The sequence below is a fragment of the Myodes glareolus genome, chromosome 5 (genome assembly GCF_982192425.1).
Source record: "Myodes glareolus chromosome 5, mMyoGla1.1, whole genome shotgun sequence".
Classification (NCBI taxonomy): domain Eukaryota; kingdom Metazoa; phylum Chordata; class Mammalia; order Rodentia; family Cricetidae; genus Myodes; species Myodes glareolus.
Genome location: NC_142030.1, coordinates 61,801,154 through 61,820,963, shown reverse-complemented (window position 1 = coordinate 61,820,963; position 19,810 = coordinate 61,801,154). Strand labels below are relative to the sequence as shown.

General features: G+C 39.4%; 1 protein-coding gene across 5 annotated transcripts in view; it reads right to left on the bottom strand.

The window, feature by feature from the left end:
• Positions 1-19,810, bottom strand: part of Dnm3 (dynamin 3) — a 471,600-nt gene that overhangs the window by 396,287 nt on the left and 55,503 nt on the right. For all 5 annotated transcript variants that reach the window (XM_087906356.1, XM_048420852.3, XM_048420856.3 and 2 more), the window contains exon 2: positions 1,304-1,377. In XM_087906356.1, coding sequence (XP_087762482.1) covers positions 1,304-1,377 — 74 coding nt within the window. The remainder of the gene's footprint in view (positions 1-1,303; positions 1,378-19,810) is intronic.

Sequence of the window (19,810 nt, the reverse complement as noted above, 5' to 3'; positions counted from 1 at the left end):
AAATTACAGTTATGAAGTAGCAATGAAAATAATTTTATGGCTGGGGGTCACCACAATATAAAAACTGTATTAAAGGGGTCACAGCATTTAGGAAGGTTAAGAACCATTGCCTTAGCTTTCCTTTTTTACAGGGATGTCAGCAGAGGGGTTTTCACACATTAGGCTGAGGAAGCACCTCTTAATTCTTAGTTTATTACAAGTTTTCTGAATGAATGTATAATGCTGAGCCTACTGAGATGATAGTGTGGGTTTTGTTTGGTTTGTTGTTGTTGTTGTTTTGTTTTGTTTTTTTTTTTAGGTCTACCCACACAATGCATTACATTAATTGATTTTCAGAAGTTAAAAAATAATCTCACAATTCTTGGATAAAACAAGGTTATTTTTGTTCTAACTTGCAAAGTTAGAACTCAGGGTAACTAAAATGGTCTTGAAACTAAAGAACAAACTAAAAGTACCATTTTCTAAATTTAAAAAGTAATATTTCCATAGAGCAAACATATTTAAGACAACATGGTATTGGTACAAGAATAGAAATAGCGATCAATTGATTAGAACTGAGAATTCAAATATAAATCCACGTAGCTACAGTCAGTGAAACTTTGACAAGGATTTTAAGAATGCATGAGGCACAAAGAATAGTCTTGTAGACTGATGATGTTCACCATTGGTTGTCTATGAGTAGAACCTGAAGTTGGACCATTACATAATATTCTAAGTTTAATTATATGCATGTATGAGTATGTACATATGAGTACAGTGTCCACAAAGACCAGAAGAGAATATTGAATCCTCTAGATTTAAAGGTACAGGTGGTTGGAGCCACCTGATGAGGGTGCTAGGAACTAAACTCAGGTCCCCTGAAAAAGGAGGAAGTGCTCTTACCACTGAGCTAGTTCTCTAGTTCCTTAAATGGTTAATTTTTATGGCAGAATAGTCACACATATAATATACACACATGCAGAAAGAGTATACACAAAAGGAGTATTCATGATAATATGATAATATTGCAATAATATTACATTAATATTACAGAGACGGATTACAATAAGCAAATATCTTCTTGGCCTAAGAAAATCATGCTAAAAATCTATATGCATGTAAGGCTTCATCTTCAATGTAATCAAAAGAGTAACGGATAGAAAAGCATTCTTGAGAGAAATGCAGACAGCTGCTCGTACCAGAGCAGCTGGAGAAGTGTTTTGCTGATATATCTAGTGCCCACAAATAAAAATGACAATCGTCCTGGGGTGTGCACATCACACAGTAAACATACTTACTAATTAATTAGTAAAACACTAATTACCTGCTTTAGAAGTGACAAGTTGAAGTACAAGAGGTCGTCGGGTCACGATGCCTGAGCCTCGAGGAAGAAAGTCCCTGAAAACAAACAAGAAATCATAGATGAAGGCATTATGGAATTTTAAATTGGGCTCTAGGGTAATTCTTTTCATCCCCAATCTTTCAATGTATTCCTTTCCTGTCTCAAGAAAACTAGTTGCGTCTAAGAAAGAGGTATTTGCAAATTCAAAGAGAAACCGTGTGTCAGCAGCTGATCTGTTATTGCATAATTTCCTCACTAAAGAATACCACTCATTTAGCTAGGTAGGATTAATAAAGGCTTGCCTAAGTATCTGCATGTTGCCTGTTCATTTTCACTTTCAGAGAAACTGCATTAATTTTGAAAATGGCCTGATGCTGAAATTAATCCCAGATATTCTGATAACTGCAAAAGCAGTATTGGCTTCGGCTTCCGCATCAAGATGCTGGCCATGATGAAGAGGGTGAATTAAAGTACAGTTTCTAAATATTCTGAAATTTTCCACCAATAAAAAGACACACAAAATGTGGTCTCAAGGGGCTGGAGAGATGGTTCAGAGGTTGAGAGCATTGCCTGCTCTTCCAAAGGTCCTGAGTTCAATTCCCAGCAACCACATGGTGGCTCACAGCCATCTGTAATGGGGTCTCCTCTTCTAGTGTGCAGGCATATGCACAGACAGAATACTGTATACATAATAAATAAATAAATAAATAAATAAATAAATAAATAAATAAATAAATATTTTTTTAAAATGTGGTCTCAAATGGAAGCAATTATTATGTCATAGAAATTAACACCAGCAAGAGCTAGAAAGATGGGCCAGTGGTTAGGAGCTCTAACTGCTCTTCCAGAGAACTGGAGTTCAATCCCCAGCACCTACAAGGCAGCTCACAACTGTCTGTCACTCCAATTCAAGGGGACCCAACACTCATGCAAAACACCGATGCACATAAATTTAAAATACGCAAATAAGAAACTAACACTAGAAAAATACTGCGGTTTGAGTTTTTCTTATTGTTCCTATTAAGTGGGAGATTCTTGAGAGAGATCATGTTGAAAATGACATGTTAACATAGAATGCACCACACTAATAAACTCCAGCAAAGAAAGCATTGCATTAAATTACGTGGACAACATCACAAGTATCATTATTGATTCTACAGTGTCAAAGAATTCATAAACACCAGCAACACAGCTTTTTGTCTGTGTTTTTGTTTTGTTCAATTGTTGTTATGCATTGGGTATTGAACTTGAAGCACTCTCCCACTGGTATGTGTATGTATGTGTATACACACACACACACACACACACACACACACACACACACACATATATATATATATATATCTTCTTTTCACTTTTTACTTTGAGACAGGGTCCCACTAAGTTGCTCAAACTGAACTTGAGCTCACTCTGTAGCCCAGACAGGCCTTGAAGTTGCCATCCTCTGGCCTCAGCCTTGCCCATATTATAGTTTTTAAGCATATTTAGAATGCCTCACACCTGTAGGAAGAATGCCACAGAATTCTATTCAAAATAAACTGACTCAATGACTCAGGCTTTCTCAAAAATGAAGTTTTAGGATCATCTAAAAGTTAGAAGTCCAGACGCCCAGGCCCCAGTCTCAGTGATGCATACTCATGGTGCTCGTGGGAAAGTCTAACTCCTGCAAGACCCCAGTGCTCGCCGGGGTTTGCCCAACAACTCCATGGTCACACTGAATATGGTAGACACAGAGGTTTCAGAAAGAGTGTCAGCACAATGAATTTCAATGCCACAATGACTTTCGAAATAGACAAAGGTCAAAGGAGGTATTCCAAAGCACAAACCATCAGAGACACTGATACTCTCAGTGGAGGGTCACAGAGACAAAAATTAAACAAATTTCCTTTTATAACTGTTATTTTGCAAGTACTAAAATATATTTTGAAAGAGTCCATCATAACGAACAATCCCTAAACTAAGATGATGACCTATTCCTAAGCCCCAAGGGCTGAGAACCATGTAGAAGTTATTATATGCTGTTGATAAAAGGAGAATGAGAATGATGTTTGTGCTGGAACTTAAAAGATGTCACTTGAAATAAATAGTAATTTTTATTCATAAAAATACATTAACTAAGCATAGTGATACACATCTATATCCAAGAAAAGCAAGGCAGGAGAGCCTTGAATTCAAGGCCAGCTAAGCTGCACAGTGAGACAGCCTCAGACAAAGAAACAAAAACACAGAACAAAAAAGCATCTATGTTCTGTGCCTACAACCAAGAGGGAAGAAGTTCATTTGGAAGTCAAAATGAATGAAGGGAAAACAAAACACCAGAGTAGAATTCTAGCTGAGGAAAAAAAAAATCTGTGTTTCTGTGAATGAAGTTTTAAGTTTTAGAGATGGCAAAGAGGAACGTAGGGTCATAAATGCCTGAATACTGCCATTTAAAAACTGATAATTTTTCCAATAAAAGAGGAACAGAAGGAAATGAAGGTGGATGAAACAAAGTATGTTGACTTGATATTCTCACGTAGGAGCCTGTTTCTGCTCATGTTTGTGACTGGACATTTACAGGATATAGACTTACCAACAACTCCACTGGAAACAATTAACGTAAGAGAAAGAGCATGTAACACTCTCAACCAACAGTTTTCAGGCATCTGGCTGAAAGTAAACTCACTGATACACTAATACTTTTTTCTACCTTCTTTTCAGTCAATCAAGCCTGACGTTGCATAATGAGAAATAAGTGGATTCAGACATCCAGCCTTCTTCTCCCTCACAGCCTACCTCTGATAAATACTCTCACCAGTGATGAAGACATTGAGTAACCATGTCTGGTTACCTGAAATTCTCTGCTGTTTCACAGCCTATGATATATAATAAATCACTAGAGAGAACCCTCTCTCTAACAAAGAAGCGAGTGGTCAATCTAGTACCCTGAAACTGCATCTCATTTTGATGACCCAAAATTAGAACCACATGCCCAGAACCTTCCTGTTGTGTGAGCTGAGGGCAGAGGGCCTCAAAGGAGAGACAGAGAACACTGGTTTCAATGCCAGTTCCACCGTTGCACAGGCAAAATTCTCTCTAAATGTGTTCGGTAATTATAACTACAAACCAGATCATATGGCTTAAATGAAATGCAGCATATGACAACCCATTACAAACCCAAGTACCGTAAAAGTGTGCATCCATATTGCCATAATTATTGCTACATTATGGTCATAATGTGCTCCCCTTAATATTGTAGTATTCTCTTGCAAAATGCCATAAATCCCTTTTTATAAAATGTTAACACTTTATGAATTGAACATGAGAGAAGGGGCCACAGACCCCATTTGAACTACCCACTTGGTGCAGAGCAGCTGCAATGGTTTGGAACACTTGGTTTGTTATTCCTGCCTCCATCCACACCAAGCCAGGCACTGACACAAACAATCTTGAATAATTCATTAGCCATTGAGAGCAATCGTTCACTTGATTTTCATTTCTTCCATGTAATACACAGTTGGCTTTTTGTGTCTCATAAGTATGTCTTATGGGGTAATGAGTTTACTACACTAAAGTATGGGGAGCTAATGGCTGTACCTCTAGCAGTACTTTTAATTTAATGCATATATTTTCTTTATTATAGTCTAGTATAGACATATGGAGAGATAAGAGGGACCAGAGATCCCATTTAACCACACACACCCATCAATCAAGTACCCATCTATCCAGTCTTTGCATATGTTTTTTTCACAGTAAGTCCATGTTTTTCTTGCTTTCATTATTCCTAAGAAAAAGTAAAAATAAAAATTCCCATCATCCCATATAAGAAACAGAATTGTAGCATTTCTTACCAGCCTTTTCAGAAATTGAGTTGCCAAGAAATATTTTTTCGCCAATAGAAAATGATTGGACTTTGAAAGCCCCAAGAAGAGAGCACAGTTGTTGTCTCCAGGATGGCTTCCTCCAATGTAGAGAGGTAAGTGACCATTAAGCAAATGGTCTGTTCAAGAAATAAATGTCTAGCAACATTTTACAACTAAACATGGAGGTGCAACTCAGACTCTCCTAGAAGCTAATTCTTGTAGCTAATTCTATGATATGTAAACTTGGTCTTGAAGAACTACATACAAAGGACTAGACTAAGCATGGCCGTTGCTATAGATACGCTCTGCACAGAGTGCAGATCAACACAGAGCAAATGGCATCTACTCTGCTTGCATGACAAAATTTCAGAGTGGAAACATGACATAGGAGGCACTCGCAGTTTAATGCAAAGGCCTAGGAAACCAGTGTAGAATAGACCATTAAGTAACTGTAAATATTAAAGGTCAGAAGGAGACAGAAAAAGAAGTAGACCTCAGAAGTGTTCATATGGTTGTGTGTGCTTGTTTCCATGGAAGCAACAGAAACAGGGAGGGTAACTTTTAAGTTATCAGATATACATTCCAGAAAAAAAAAATAGAGAGTGTTGAAATGGAGATGAATATTAGGAAAACAGACACTGGCCAGTGATAGTCATTCAAGATGATAGTGAGAGTTGGGCCCAAGATACTAATGACAGAAAGGAAGAAAAACTAAATTGCAGAATTTAATGGCTGCTTTAATGTGGAATATAGGATTGTGGAAAAGTTATGATAAATATCACAGTGGTCTATCAATCAAGACACAATATTCAGGAAGAGAAAGTATTACCATGTACTACTATCAGCATCTCTTTCTCTCTCTCTTTCTCTCTCTCTCTCTCTCTCTCATGCTCTTGCTCAATATCATATCATATGTCATATTGCATATAATATTATGTATTATATTATCATATTAAACTATAGTTTTAAAAATCACACAACACACACATCTGTAACTCTAGTGCTTGGGAGGCCAAGCATGGAGAATCATGGGTTCAAGGTCAGCTTGGGATGTGTAGGGTGCAGTGAGATTCTGACTCAAAATCAATAAATAATAATAATAGTCACACTACTTAAATTTCTCTACTGATATGCCTTGAATCAATATCACTACAATTCAACTCATTATCACCCAACATGTTTTTCATTCTTCATTCCTGGTTATAACCAACATCATCCACATCCATATATGTCCAAACAGTATCTGAAAACTAGACTCCATTGGCCTCTGTCACCTGCTCCAAATTGGTCACCAAGTCCTGCTGTTACGTCTTTTTAGTATCTTTTCAATCATATTTTCTCCTTTATTTTAACCATTACAGGTAACCAACAAGTAGACTATAATAATACCACAGATAATTTCTCTGAATCCAATTGAGCACTGTCCAAGCCAGCCATGATCACTTACAGTGATAAGTCCCATATCATCTTTTTCAGATTTTCAATCATGATTTGACTTTCCATTTTCTTTTAAATGAAAGCCAAATCTTCGTATCACATATGAAATATTTTATCTCTTAATACTTCTCTAAATACATCTTAGGTATAGGGCTCCCTGTGTTTCATTTAACCTTCTATTTCAACAATTATGCAATATGTGTTGACTAAACTTCAGCTCTCTGCTCTGTGTGGAGTCTGTCACCATTCCTTAGGCCCTTTCTTGGCTCCCCCAAGCCAGGCTCTCTGCCAATAAGCACTGTTCTGTTCATAGATTTGTCCCATCAGCCACACGTGTTCCTCCAGGTCTCAATTCAATGCTCAAGTATTTAATTAAATGTGTTTAATACTTTCTATCTCCCCTTCTGGGAAGACTCCTGGTTGCTTGTTAGAGTCTTAGCACACAGGGGAAGTAGTCTTGAATTTACTTCTTCAACTGGAAAACACCTAATTATACAAATGAAAGAACAGCAGAAGATCTTGCAATTTACCAAAAATTGGCTGAAATAATTTAATTTGTTATTTTAATATGCACTTTTAAAATAAAAAAGTATTCACCAAAGTACAAAATATAGAACACAGCATTGACCCATACTACTCCCTGTATGAAGACTTGGAATGGATTAGAAGAAAGCAGGTTGTTTTTTTTTTATTATTCAAGAAACATCATACTTCTGAAAATGAGTCCTTAAAGAAAAAAACACCTTCAAGTTTAATTGTCTGTCCTCTGCAATAATCCCTAAGAGGCCAAAATTTCAAACACTTCACCAAAAGCTGAAGAGGGTAGGAGACAGGGATGGAGGAAGGCAGAGGAGAAAGAGACGGGGAGAGAAGCAAAGCCAAGCAAGTGAGAACTAAATACTGCCTACTCTGACCCGATAAGCACCGAGGTCCTGAATCTAATTCTGTCACTGAACATCATGTGCTGTGAAAACGCTTCTGCGTTTGCGTGCCTGAATCCAGGAGCCTTGGCAGCTACTACAATGCCACTTCAACTCTAGGAAGTAATAACGCCAAGAGCCACAGACTTTTTTTTTTTAATTTCCACTGCAGTTTCCATCTCCCACATGCACTGTTGGCCACACTATAGATGTTAGCACTTATTTATTTGTAAAATATCACATGCTGCTGATGCCAGTCACTCTATAAAGTACCCATTACCAACATCACTTCATTTGGAAAACAAAAGAAAACAACTACAGAAAGAATGCTGCCTTTCTCTATCCAAAAACCCATATTCATCCACAAAACTCAAAATTGCTGAGCAATACATTTTTCAACTCAATTAATCGCGAGTTGATAGTTTCCCCTGAAGCATTTAGAATGTAAAATTTCTGTATCCAAAATCTAGAAACTGAATGAAGACAGTCCTCAGTTTACAAATACTATGCCTTACCTACCAGAGAACACACATTCAGAGAAAGACTTACTTACAAATTTTTATGATGCAAGAAGTCCTTCTGTACGATGTGAATATGTGTTTCTCTCATTGGTTGATGAATAAAGCTGTTTCAGCCAATAGGCAGGCAGAATAGAGCCAGGCAGGAAACCCAAACAAAGATACAGAGTGAAAGAAGGTGGAATGGAGAAGATGCCCTGTAGCCGCTGAAGGAGTCACGTGGCAGGGCATCACCAGTAAGTCACAGCATGTGACGATACACAGATAAGTAGAAATGGGTTAATTTAATTGTGAGAGCTAGTCAGTAATATACCTAAGCTATTAGTCAAACAATTACAATTAATAGAAAGCCTCTGAGTGGTTATACTAGAACAGTTGTGGTGACTTGTGGGTGGAAAGAAACCGGTCCAGGCAAGATGGAGAAAACTCTCCATATGCAGTTCTAGCATCAGACTAGCGAGTCTTAGTACAAAGTAGAAATGCACCACTTCTTTCCCAGATCTCACACCATTGCTTTATTCTGTTTAGCTAATATGAAAATAAACAGAAGGAGAGACCACTAAGTAGGCTGTTAGTTGCCTACCCAATGCCCATTTTTCCTTTCTTATTAACACAACCCAAATTTCACCGGGGATGGCAACATGTCTAACTCTGATAAGTACGTTGGTCAGAATCCCCCAGACTGCCTTGCAAACGCAGTGCCCCTCACTGTGTTCTGTTTAGAAAGATGTCTTAGAGATTGCTGAGTGGCATCCGATGGTTCCTATAACAGAGCTTGATTCGCCCAAACAGTCGCTTTCTTTTCCTCTTCTTTCTTCTTCCTGTGATTCCAGAGCTGCAGCAATCAGATCCACGAGGTAAGGCAAGACGACCCTGCAAATGGAAACCTCGTACCCATGACAGCAGAGAAAACCCGTCAGAAAGAACCTGGGATGGTGATCACATCACAAGTGAACAGACTCGACCTGACTCTTCCTGGGAAGCAGAGGGAAGGAGAGATGCTTTGCTTTAGGCAGTATGCTTTTCATCGCAGCCTCCTTATGAGAACATTATTTGATTTTCCCCCATCGAAAATTTCCCCTTTAAAATCTGATATCATAGATTTAAGTATATCAGCTGATTTGATGTACACATTTGTTACTTAGACTTAAACAGAAGATTCCTCCAGAAACCAGTTTTACCTCCTTGGAGGGCATACCAGGCCTATTAATAATATTTGATAGCCCAGCACATTAGAGAACTCAGAATAGTCAGTATGCAGTCTTTTCTTTCAGTCATTTTTTTCCTTCAGACTTTCCAAAAGAGAAGAACACAGAGAGAATTTCCTTCCCATGAAAAGATGGACAGGACCAAGTGAGACCCTCACCCAGCCCATACAACAGGCAGACGACAGACTTCTGTTGCTCTTTTCCAATGAGGCTGCTCTGGGTCTCAAACCTTTCTATTTCTAAACAGGAATGGCTAGGAAAGGCCCACCTGGAACAAACCAGACCAGCCAATGAAAAGACAGATACAAGGACTTTTTAAAAAAAAATATTATTGATAATTTTTTATTGATTCTTTGGGAATTTGATATCACGCACCCCGATACCATTCATTTCCCGGCCCCTCTATATCAACCCTTCACTCCTGCAATACACCCAGAAAAGAAAATTTAAAAAATAAAAATATTAGTTTAAACAACCACTTTGTTCCTCCTTCTTTCCTGCTTCTCCATCGTTTCTTCATTTGTCCTGTTGGCACTGGGAGCCATGGTGTGTCACGCAACATAGACACTTTCCTCTGCTCAACTTTACCTGCAACTGTCCACTGTAATGAGTTTTTGGCCTGCTCCAAAGCCTCTGGCCTTGGTTCATCATCAATACTGGATCCTCACTGAAACTCCTCTCGGGTATCCCACTGTTGCCCCAAGTCAGGGAGATCCTGCGCCTATGATTCCACAAGACCAGTCCCTTCGCATGCTCCAGCAAGTCGTAGATGTGGTGGATGTTGGAGTGGGCCAACTCAAAGCATGGATGTGGGCTCTAATATTTATTTTCTTACTTTAAAAGCATTTATCTTCTATGTTAGCTTTTCCTTCATAATCCTTTATCATTTACTGGTATTTTAAGGAAGGAAAGTTTAAAAGGGGAAATTCACTCAATACTAATAGATGATGTGTGTGTGTGTGTGCAAGGGAGGTAACTGTAAGAATTTTGTTATTTTTTATTCTAAATTATTCATAAAACTATCCAAATGAAAGTTTATGGAAACTATTACTAAATCTTCAAATTCTAAAGTATATTAATAGCAGTCGATAGAACTTATAGGAATAAAAAGAGGTCAATAAATTCTTTCTGACTACCTAATAAATAAGTTTAAGGACTAAAGCTCAGGTCCCCAGGACCCATGCAGATTCCAAGTTGGCATGGCAGCTCACCCATACTTCCAGCCTTGGAAGACAGAGAGAGACTCTCTGGAGCAAGCTGGCTGGAGAGACTGGCCAAATTGGTGAGCTTGTTTTGACTGAGAGAACCTGCCTCAGTGAATTAAGTCAAAGAATGATTGAAGAAGATTTTTTTCATACCAACCTCAGGCCCCCAAATTCAGAAACAATCATATGTACATTGAAAGTGACAGGCAAAAGCACCTTGGCCTATGTACTGCCATTTTGGCTTCAGACTCTATTTTAACTGTAGGGCGAAATAAAGTTCAGGTTCCCAAATCATTGGGGAGCTGAAAATTTCCAATGGCTGACCAACCTCCTCCCATAGAAATGATCATTATACATCTTTAGTCCTTTAGAAACCTTAACAACAGATAGAACAAAGGAATCTGATTGGTTGCACTGAAAGGCATGCATTGTATGTTGGTTGACAAAGACAGAAAATACAAGGAAAGTCCCTAATCTTTAACTTCTGATTGGTGAAAATTGTGACTGTAACTTCGCAAAAAATGTTTGTGATTTTTGTGCTTATAAGCCCCACTTCTGGCTCTGCTCGGGGCTGTCAGGAGAAACACGGCTCTTTATCCTACAGCCCTGACAGATCAGTGACCCACTTATGTGGTGATTTAATAAAATCTTTGGAACCCATAAATGCCATCTCTCTCTTTTCTCATGGTGCATAATGGGCTAGGTATAACAACATGTACAGGCACATAAACATAGGTGAGTACTCACACATATATGAAGTAGGTACACACACGCAGACACATGCATACACACATACACATAGAGAGAGCAAGAGAGAAGGAGGACGGGGAAGAAGAGAAGAAGAAAGAATAAAAGCTCATGTTGAATACATCTGAAACAATACCTGCTATCAAACATGTTCGTATCTGTGGCTAAATAAATGCAACGGCTCACTAAGAGAGCTAAATGCAAACTGAATAGTCCTGTGATACTGAGGTGATGTTTGCTAATAAATGAGTTCTAACTAAGTTTTACTAACTGAGTTACAAAGATAATATTTGGTTTTCCCAGCACTCTACATATTTGAAATTGTAGAGGACACATAGTGTGCAGCAGGAGGTCAGAAAATATTACCTCTGGGTTTTTTTTTCTGATTTTTCAAGACAGGGTTTCTCTTTGTAGCTCTGGCTGTCCTGTAACTCACACTGTAGATCAAGCTAGCCTCAAACTTAGAGATCTGAGTGCTGGGATTAAAGGTGTGTGCCACCACTGCCTGTGGAAAATATTAACTCTTATCACAACCTTCAATCACTGCTTTTTTTTCAGAAGCATGGTAAGTTATCTTGATATTTATTTACTAAAATTTGTTTGGTCATATTCTCGAAATGGGTATTTCTCCATATCAACAAATGGTGATAGTCTATTGCTAGCAATAGGCATTTGGTTTAAGGGTAAGTTGCATCCAGTTCATTACACTGTGTGTAAACTGTGAGTTGCCTGAAAGAAAAATCAACCAAAATGATATCATAACCGTTCACATTTCCACCTGCATCCTTGAGAGTTACTAACTATCTAAAGACTAGGCTCCTGAGAATGCTCTAGATTGCTCTATTACCTTACACAGGAAAGGGTTAATTCGAAACATGGAATGATCTCAAAAAAGCAGCAAAAGACTCAGCACACATTCCAACCACAGTGTGCTCAACTCAAACACAGAATGAACCGAACAAACCCCCTGGTATCCAGAGTATTCCACACGCATGTGGCAAGTGTTATTTCTAGCCACTTAACAGCACCATTGCAAAGAGCTCAAATTCTTAGAAAAGAGCCCCATTCCCATGAGGAGAGGCATTTATTAGCCCTTAATGGCCCTCTTTCATTGCCTTTCCACTGACGCATCTCTAATTGTTCCAATTATAATTTCAAGTAAAATAAAACCCGTAATGGTAAAAGTGCGTAGATCAATGTGTGCATTGTGACGAGGTCTGTCGCAGCATGCACCACACACAAGGGCACTGCATCGCAGATCTGTACAGGCAATATCACAGCAAAGAGGGAGGAGGTGGTGTGGGAAAGCACTGGGCAAGAAGTCAGCTTGGGCGTCAGCTGTGAGCTCACCACACCCTTTAATCTGTAAGAGACCCAATTCCTACATCTCTAAACCATGATGACAGCAGGGATATATTCTCATGCCCCCATTAATTCTAACAGTCTTTCAACCTCTGAGACTAACTGCACTTTCTAAGCAACCTTGTAGTTTCCGACTTTGTATTTTCTGTGCTCAGAAAATAATATTTTTTTAAGTTTAACTGTATCTATGCAGGGAAATGAATTGAGGTTGAATTACTTCAAAATCATGAAGCACAAATTACTTTTTTAACCTCTGAATATTTTCCTCCATGGTTAGAAATTAGGATGTCAGGAGGAAAATAAGCACCAATTGACTGAAAATTAAAACTCCTGAAATTTGGTAGAAAAGAAAAAAAGAAACCTTTTAACTCAGTATACGGAATGAAAATTCCTCATTCAAGAATTCTAATACTGGGGGGGGATAAAAAATTTAAAAAATTTAAAAAAAAGAATTCTAATACTAAAATCAGTAGCCCTCCTTGACACAGATGCTAAATGGACTGAGAAAAAATCAAAGAAGCATCACCCTTCACTATAGCCACAAATAGCATAAATTGCCTCAGAGTAAATCTAACCAAACAAGTGGAAGACTTGTAAAACTAGAACTTTAAATCTTTGAAGAAAGAAATTGAAGAAAACACCAGAAAATGAAAATATCTTCCATGCTCTTGAGTAGGTAGAATTAACATAGTAAAAATAGCAATCTTACCAAAAGCAATCTACAGATTCAATGCAATGCCCATCAAAATCCCAGCAAAATTCTTCACAGACTTCAAAAGAACAGTACTCAACTTCATATGTAAAAGAAAAAAGCCCAGGATAGCCAAAAAACAATCCTCTACAATAAGGAAACTTCTGGAAGCATCACAATCCCTGACTTCAAACTCTACTACAGGGTTACAGTAGTACTGAAAACAGCCTGGTATTGGCATAAAAACAGACAGGAGGATTAATGGAACCAAACTGAAAACTCTGATATCAATCCACACACCTATGAACACCTGATGTTTGACAAAGAAGCAAAAAATATCAAATGGAAAGAAGGAAAGCATATTTAACAAATGGTGCTGGCATAATTGGATATCAACATGTAGAAGAATGCAAATAGATCCATGTCTATCTCCATGCACAAAACTTAAGTCCAAATGTATCAAAGACCTCAACATAAAGCTAGCTATGCTGAACCTCATAGAAGAGAAAATGGGAAGTATACTTGAACTCTTTGGTACAGGAGACCACTTCCTAAATATAACCCCAGCAGCACAAACACTGAGAGAAACAATTAATAAATGGGACCTCCTGAAACTGAAAAGCTTCTTTCTGTAACAAAGGACATGGTCAACAAGACTAAATGACAGCCTACAGAATGGAAAAGATCTTCACCAACCCCACATAAGACAGAGGTCTGATCTCCAAAATATACAAAGAACTCAAGAAATTGGTCATCAAAAGAACAAATAATCCAATAAAAAATGGAGTGTAGACCTAAATAGAGAACTTTCAATAGAGTAATCTATGATTAAAATAAGTAAGTAGTTTCTTTAATCTCTCCAAGTTGAATCTACTTAGTACCTCCCTTGTCACTGGGGGCGGAAGGAGGATAATTTTCTAATAGGCATCACATTAGATAAAAAGTCCTCTTCCTGATTTTTGAAAACTTTCCCCTAAATCCAAGATCACATTGAGGAAATGATAAATAAACTGACTGTTTTCTTCCACAACTCAGCTCTCTCAAGACATGGCTCCCTCCTATGCACCAGATTCCTCGGCTCCATGGTGTTTCCTAACTGAGCGCTCAAAACCTTAAGTTCCTTCTCTTTAAGGTAAGGGATTTAATGCAGTGCACACAGCCAGCCTGATTTAATCAGGGCAGGCTTTTCTGCACTTGGCCAATTAAGAAGTGAGAATTATTTTTAGACTCCCTGTCATTGCTTATACAAAAGAAGGACATGGATTTTGAATGATAAGTAAGCATTTTCCAGCTTGTCTGATAAGACTGAAAACATTCTGAAATGGATGTCTAAAGACTTGGGAGGTATGAAAGAGACACACACATACACACATATATGCGCATTATCATGTATAGGTGCATATGTAAGAATGTATGTATATGCATGTATATGAGGTTATACACTGCCCCACTAGAATTAAGATGTAAGAAATACCACATCATTTTGTTTTACAATCTTAATTCAATTTATACTTAAGGCCAAGATTCAGTCTTGTGAGTAAGAGGCCTAGGATTAGATTCTTTGACCCCTTTGGTTGTATTAGAACCTCAAAGGTGTTACAATGAAGAAAAAGAAGCAAAACTTGTCTGGGGCAGCCCCCACATGGGATGTTCTTGTCTATATCCTAAGGCTCTGTTAGAGGTGACTTAGTTCCACTGATATCATTCTCTGTTTACCCTCTCTGGCAAGTTGGCTATGAGGATCTTCCCCAGACAAGCAGCTCCCCTTAATACTCACATAGCCATTACCACTTCAGAACCCTCGAGGCACCTCTCCAAGAGAGCCCCAGCTTCAATTACCTTCCAACCTATCTAAACACACACACACACACACACACACACACACACACACACACACACAGGCTGTGCCAGGACAAGAGGACATCATGTTAGATGAAATAAGCCAGGTACAGAAAGACAAACACTGCATACTCTTACTCAAGCGTTCACTGTCCACGCTTGAAGTAAAATAATAACTGAAGTCTTTGATCAATTAAAAAAAAATACCCTCTTCTTTTCAGCAAAGATTATCACTCCTGAACACATTTCTGTAGCATCAACAACACTGCAGGCTGTTACTTTGATTTGGAGCCATTGTCTGGAGTTCAGACTCTGGCTTCTAAAGGACAAAAGCATTTCTCAAGGCAGGAATCCGGACCTTGGAAGGTTTCAAAGCTAATCCTGCAACAGTACCATCGCTCGTGTGGAACACTTTCACTTTCTTATCACGGAAGTTTAACTCTGTTCATTGGCAATTACCAAACAATCACTAAAAGACTCACCCTTTCTCAACAGTGAAAGAGGCTCAGTGGGCCTCTTGTATTTGACTTGAAACAACTTCTGCTACAGATCGCCTTTTACATTGTGGACACTGAAAGGAAATGACACCATGCTTTAGAATAAAAATGATGAGAATTTGCTACTCCAAAGTTAATACTGTTTTGCTTTGCAATATCAGAGTATAGTCTGGACTTTAGGGTTTATTATTTTAAATCTATTAGTTTATTAATTAATTTATTATTTTTATGCTATATTTACTATCGATGAATCTATTGCTGGATTTATTATTAAAACTCTGACTATGTATAAAGTTTCTTACCACCCTGTAGGACAGTACTAACTAATAATACACTGTGGAAATGTAAGTTTCAAGGGAAGTCTAGGAAGTCTGGGCATCCTCCTCATCTGTAAATGGGTTCATTACACCTGTTATTCATCAGAGTTCTCTATCTGCCAACAATTTACATAAGAAGCACCAGGACTCAGGCATCCTGCAAACAAATGAGAAAAGGCAGCTTGCAGTCAGTATTTCCTTGTTAGCCCCACTTTAATGTTGTATGCCAAGTATTTAAGCATTCCTTAGAATCTTCACTCAACACACCAGTCACTGAATGGCAGTAAAACATAGGAATGTCGCCCACAGCTGTTAAAGAGGGGCCTGATAATTCTATACAAATCATGGGATATTGCCTTATTATGAATAATACTATCATTGTTATTTCCTTTGGAGGCATTTCACAACCTGTCTGCCTCTTCTTCTTTTGTCTTTATTTGGGGTACCACTTCTCCCAGGCATCAGCATGCCTGTCCTTACTCATACTTTCCTTCCTCACCCCAGTCATCAGCTTCTCTCTGGTGATGGGTATGGATGCCCTCTAAGAATTATCTAGAAGTAACTGGACTCTGGCAAGTAGCCTTAATTTCTCACTTGAAGAGCATCAGTCATGAGGACTCTGCCATGCTGTCTCAGTTGCTCTGTGCATATGTCTTTCCCTTTCTGCCTCTCAGGGCTGTCTTCTTGGATTATAAGAAAATATCGCATATGTAAAAACAATTTCTGTGACAGAATGCATAATGTTCTGTTTAAATTACAGAAAGTTTGGCTTTCTCAGTTGTAACTAGGTAAAATACAATTGCAACAATGTCAACTCCCTGTGGACTCTAGACATTTCAAAGCATTTATGACATACACATATTATCAGTATTAGTTCTTTGGGCTCTAAAGGAGTTGGGTATAATGATTCTTACTACTTCCCTGTCAAGGGCAGTTAAAGACTGGGAAGAGTCAAGGGACTCATTCTCCACCACAGCTCATTAGCACAGAGCTCCGGCTAGAGCATGGCATCCTCATCTCCAATCCCTCCCTTTTTCCTAAGAAAGAAACGCCTTCCACAGAAGTGTCTCCCACTTCTTCCCCAGGGATCTCTGGTCCTAGCAAAAAAAAAGTATTCCCCATTGTCTTAAGGGAGATGTATCAGAGTTTATCTCCTGTCTCTGACATTGAGGATGACCCTTTTCCATTGGGAAAAAAGTATTTGTATAAATCATTAAGTACACTAGAGAGAAGAAAGTGGAGGGAGGGACCCTACACTTTTACTTGGAAAAAATGTCAGGGCTCAGAACCAAGCCCTGGGTTCACACTGTAGTGTTCATGGAGATTTAGCCCCATTTGAGCACAGTCTACAAACTGTTGTGTTTAGAGGTAGTGCCCTTCTCAGAGGCCTTTGAGAGACCTCAGTCAAGTTATTCACCTGTGCTCAAAACCCTAGGCCCCAACACCAATTCTCTGACACGTTCTCAGCCATTTGCAAATCCTGTCTCTCTTCCCCATTTCCAACCTTCTTCAGTGGTTTCTACTTATTTATCTTTTAAAGTCCCAGCTTTCCAACTTTGGAAAATAATCAGCTGATACAGGATTCTCCTCTATATGCTGTGAATTAATAAAAGTTAATAAAGAAGCTGCTTTGGCCTAGAGCAGGGCAGAATATAGCCAGGCTGGAACATATATATATATATATATATATATATATATATATATATATATATATAAGAGAGAGAGAGAGAGAGAGAGAGAGAGAGAGAGAGAGAGAGAGAGCATAGTTAGAGAGAAGCCATGTAGCTGCCACAGGAGACAGATGCCGGACGCTGGACAGAACCTTACCAGTAGGCCACAACCACGTGGAGATACACAGATTAATGGAAATGGGTTAATTTAAGATATAAGAGCTAGCCAGTAAGAAGTGTAAGCTAATAAGCCAAGTAGTGTTGTAATAATACAGTTTCTGTATGGCTATTTTGGGTCTGGGCGGCTGGGAAATGAACAAACAGCCTCCGCCTACAACCAGCTTAACAAAGGCAGCACCATCTCTCCATCCTTGTTGCACCAGCTCCACCTCCCTGAGCTCTAAGCCTCCAAACCCACAAGCTGCCTTCGCCAAAATCACTAATGATCCCATTAAAAAAAATGTTAATTTAAAAAAAACATAGGATTTATCTCACTTACTTAAACAATATGTGAAGTCACTGACCTCTCTTTCTTCCCCTCTCCTTTCCTGATACTTTTCCTACGGTCCTTTTCCTCCTTCAGTTTGTCTCTTCCTTCCTTCTAGAACTTTCTGTCAGCCATTTACATCTTCCCCCTTATCCACTCCCTGACCACGGTTACTATTCGCGAATCTGCAGCCCCAATCACCACGTTATGTTTTGCTTTCTGATGCAGAGATGAAAAACACTAGCCAAAAGCAACTTGGGGGTACTGAGGATTTCTTTCAGCTTGCAGTTTACAGTCCGCTGATGAGGGAAGTCAGTGCAGGAAGTCAGTTCTTGAGACGGGAACCTGGAGGCAGGAACTAAAGCAGAGACGACGGAGGAACACTAAGCAGTGTTCCTGCTTACTAGCTGACTTTAAGAGACTTACAAAACTGTCGTTTTATGTCCGATCCTGAACTTGCCTGGGGATTGCTCCTCCAGTATCAATCATCGATTAAAGAAAATATTCTACAGATTTGCCCACAGGCCAGTCTGCTGGAGGCAATTACTCAACTGTGTTCCCAGTCCAGCACACACTGCGTCACAGGCATCCACACTCTCCAGAGCTCAAAACAGTCTTCCTGCTCTGAATCTATTCCTCTGCGTTTGCCTGCTGTGGTTGTGAATGGCATCCCTAACCACTCAATACACCAAGAGTGTGGGAATCAGCCTTGATCTTCCTCCCAGCGCCAACCCTCCCAAATGAAGCCTTCAATTTGCCACTTCCTCCCCATTTGCACCCCCTCCCTTTGCTAACTGCTGAACTCCTCAGAGCTCCTGCTCCTGCCATCTCCTTATGTCCCTGCCTTTGCACACACAGCCGCCTTTGCACACTATGTCAAGTTCTTCCCCACTAGCTCTCCTTTCTTTTGAGACAGCTACAGCCTCGGTCCCCCACAAGGACATTTCCTACCCACCTAAAATGGTCTACAATGTCCCAATGCTGTGCATACACATTGTTATAGAAATCTTTGCTATAAATTTCTTATTTCCCAACCAGCCTCTCATCTCCCAGGGGACAGAAGCCACATGTCCTTCATCCGAAGTTTTCCAAATCCTAATAAACTTCCTGCTGCATCATAGTCTCTGATTAATGTTTGTTATTGCTGTTTGTTTTGTTTTGTTTAGATGAATGAACAAACCAAGCCTCAATATCATCCACTGTCCACACTGCGGTTTCCCCTGCCATCTGACACATTGTGTATTGCTTCACTCAAATATTGGTGCACTTAGGAAAGCTGCCCTGATTCCATCGCCACTCTCATTTTTTATCTCCCCCCTGACAATTAACCTGATCGCAAAGTAGTCAAGTCAAATGCAAGTGGTTACTCTTCTGATACTGATGTGCTGAGGAAGAAGAAAAGCCTCTCTCATCCCCCTGGGAGCCAGCGCTGTCCTCACCTATGATTCTTTAGCAAGGTGCATGCACATTCGGAAGAAAGGAAAAGCAGCACACAGCAGAAACCTCCCTTCCATTCAAACGGGGCAGCAGCCCACAATAGAGCTTTCAAAAGGCCACACAGATCCCTGTGTGGCACTGCTCATCACATGGCAGCGCTGTGGAAAACGCCACTGTACCAGGCAGGGCAAAACAGAAGTGAAGCCCACTCGCCTGCTGTGTTCCTGCTGACTCTACTGAGGCACAGCCCCTGCTTTCAGCTGGGCAAGAAGCAAGACTGCTGCACAGCTAGCCATGCACCCCGGGGAAATG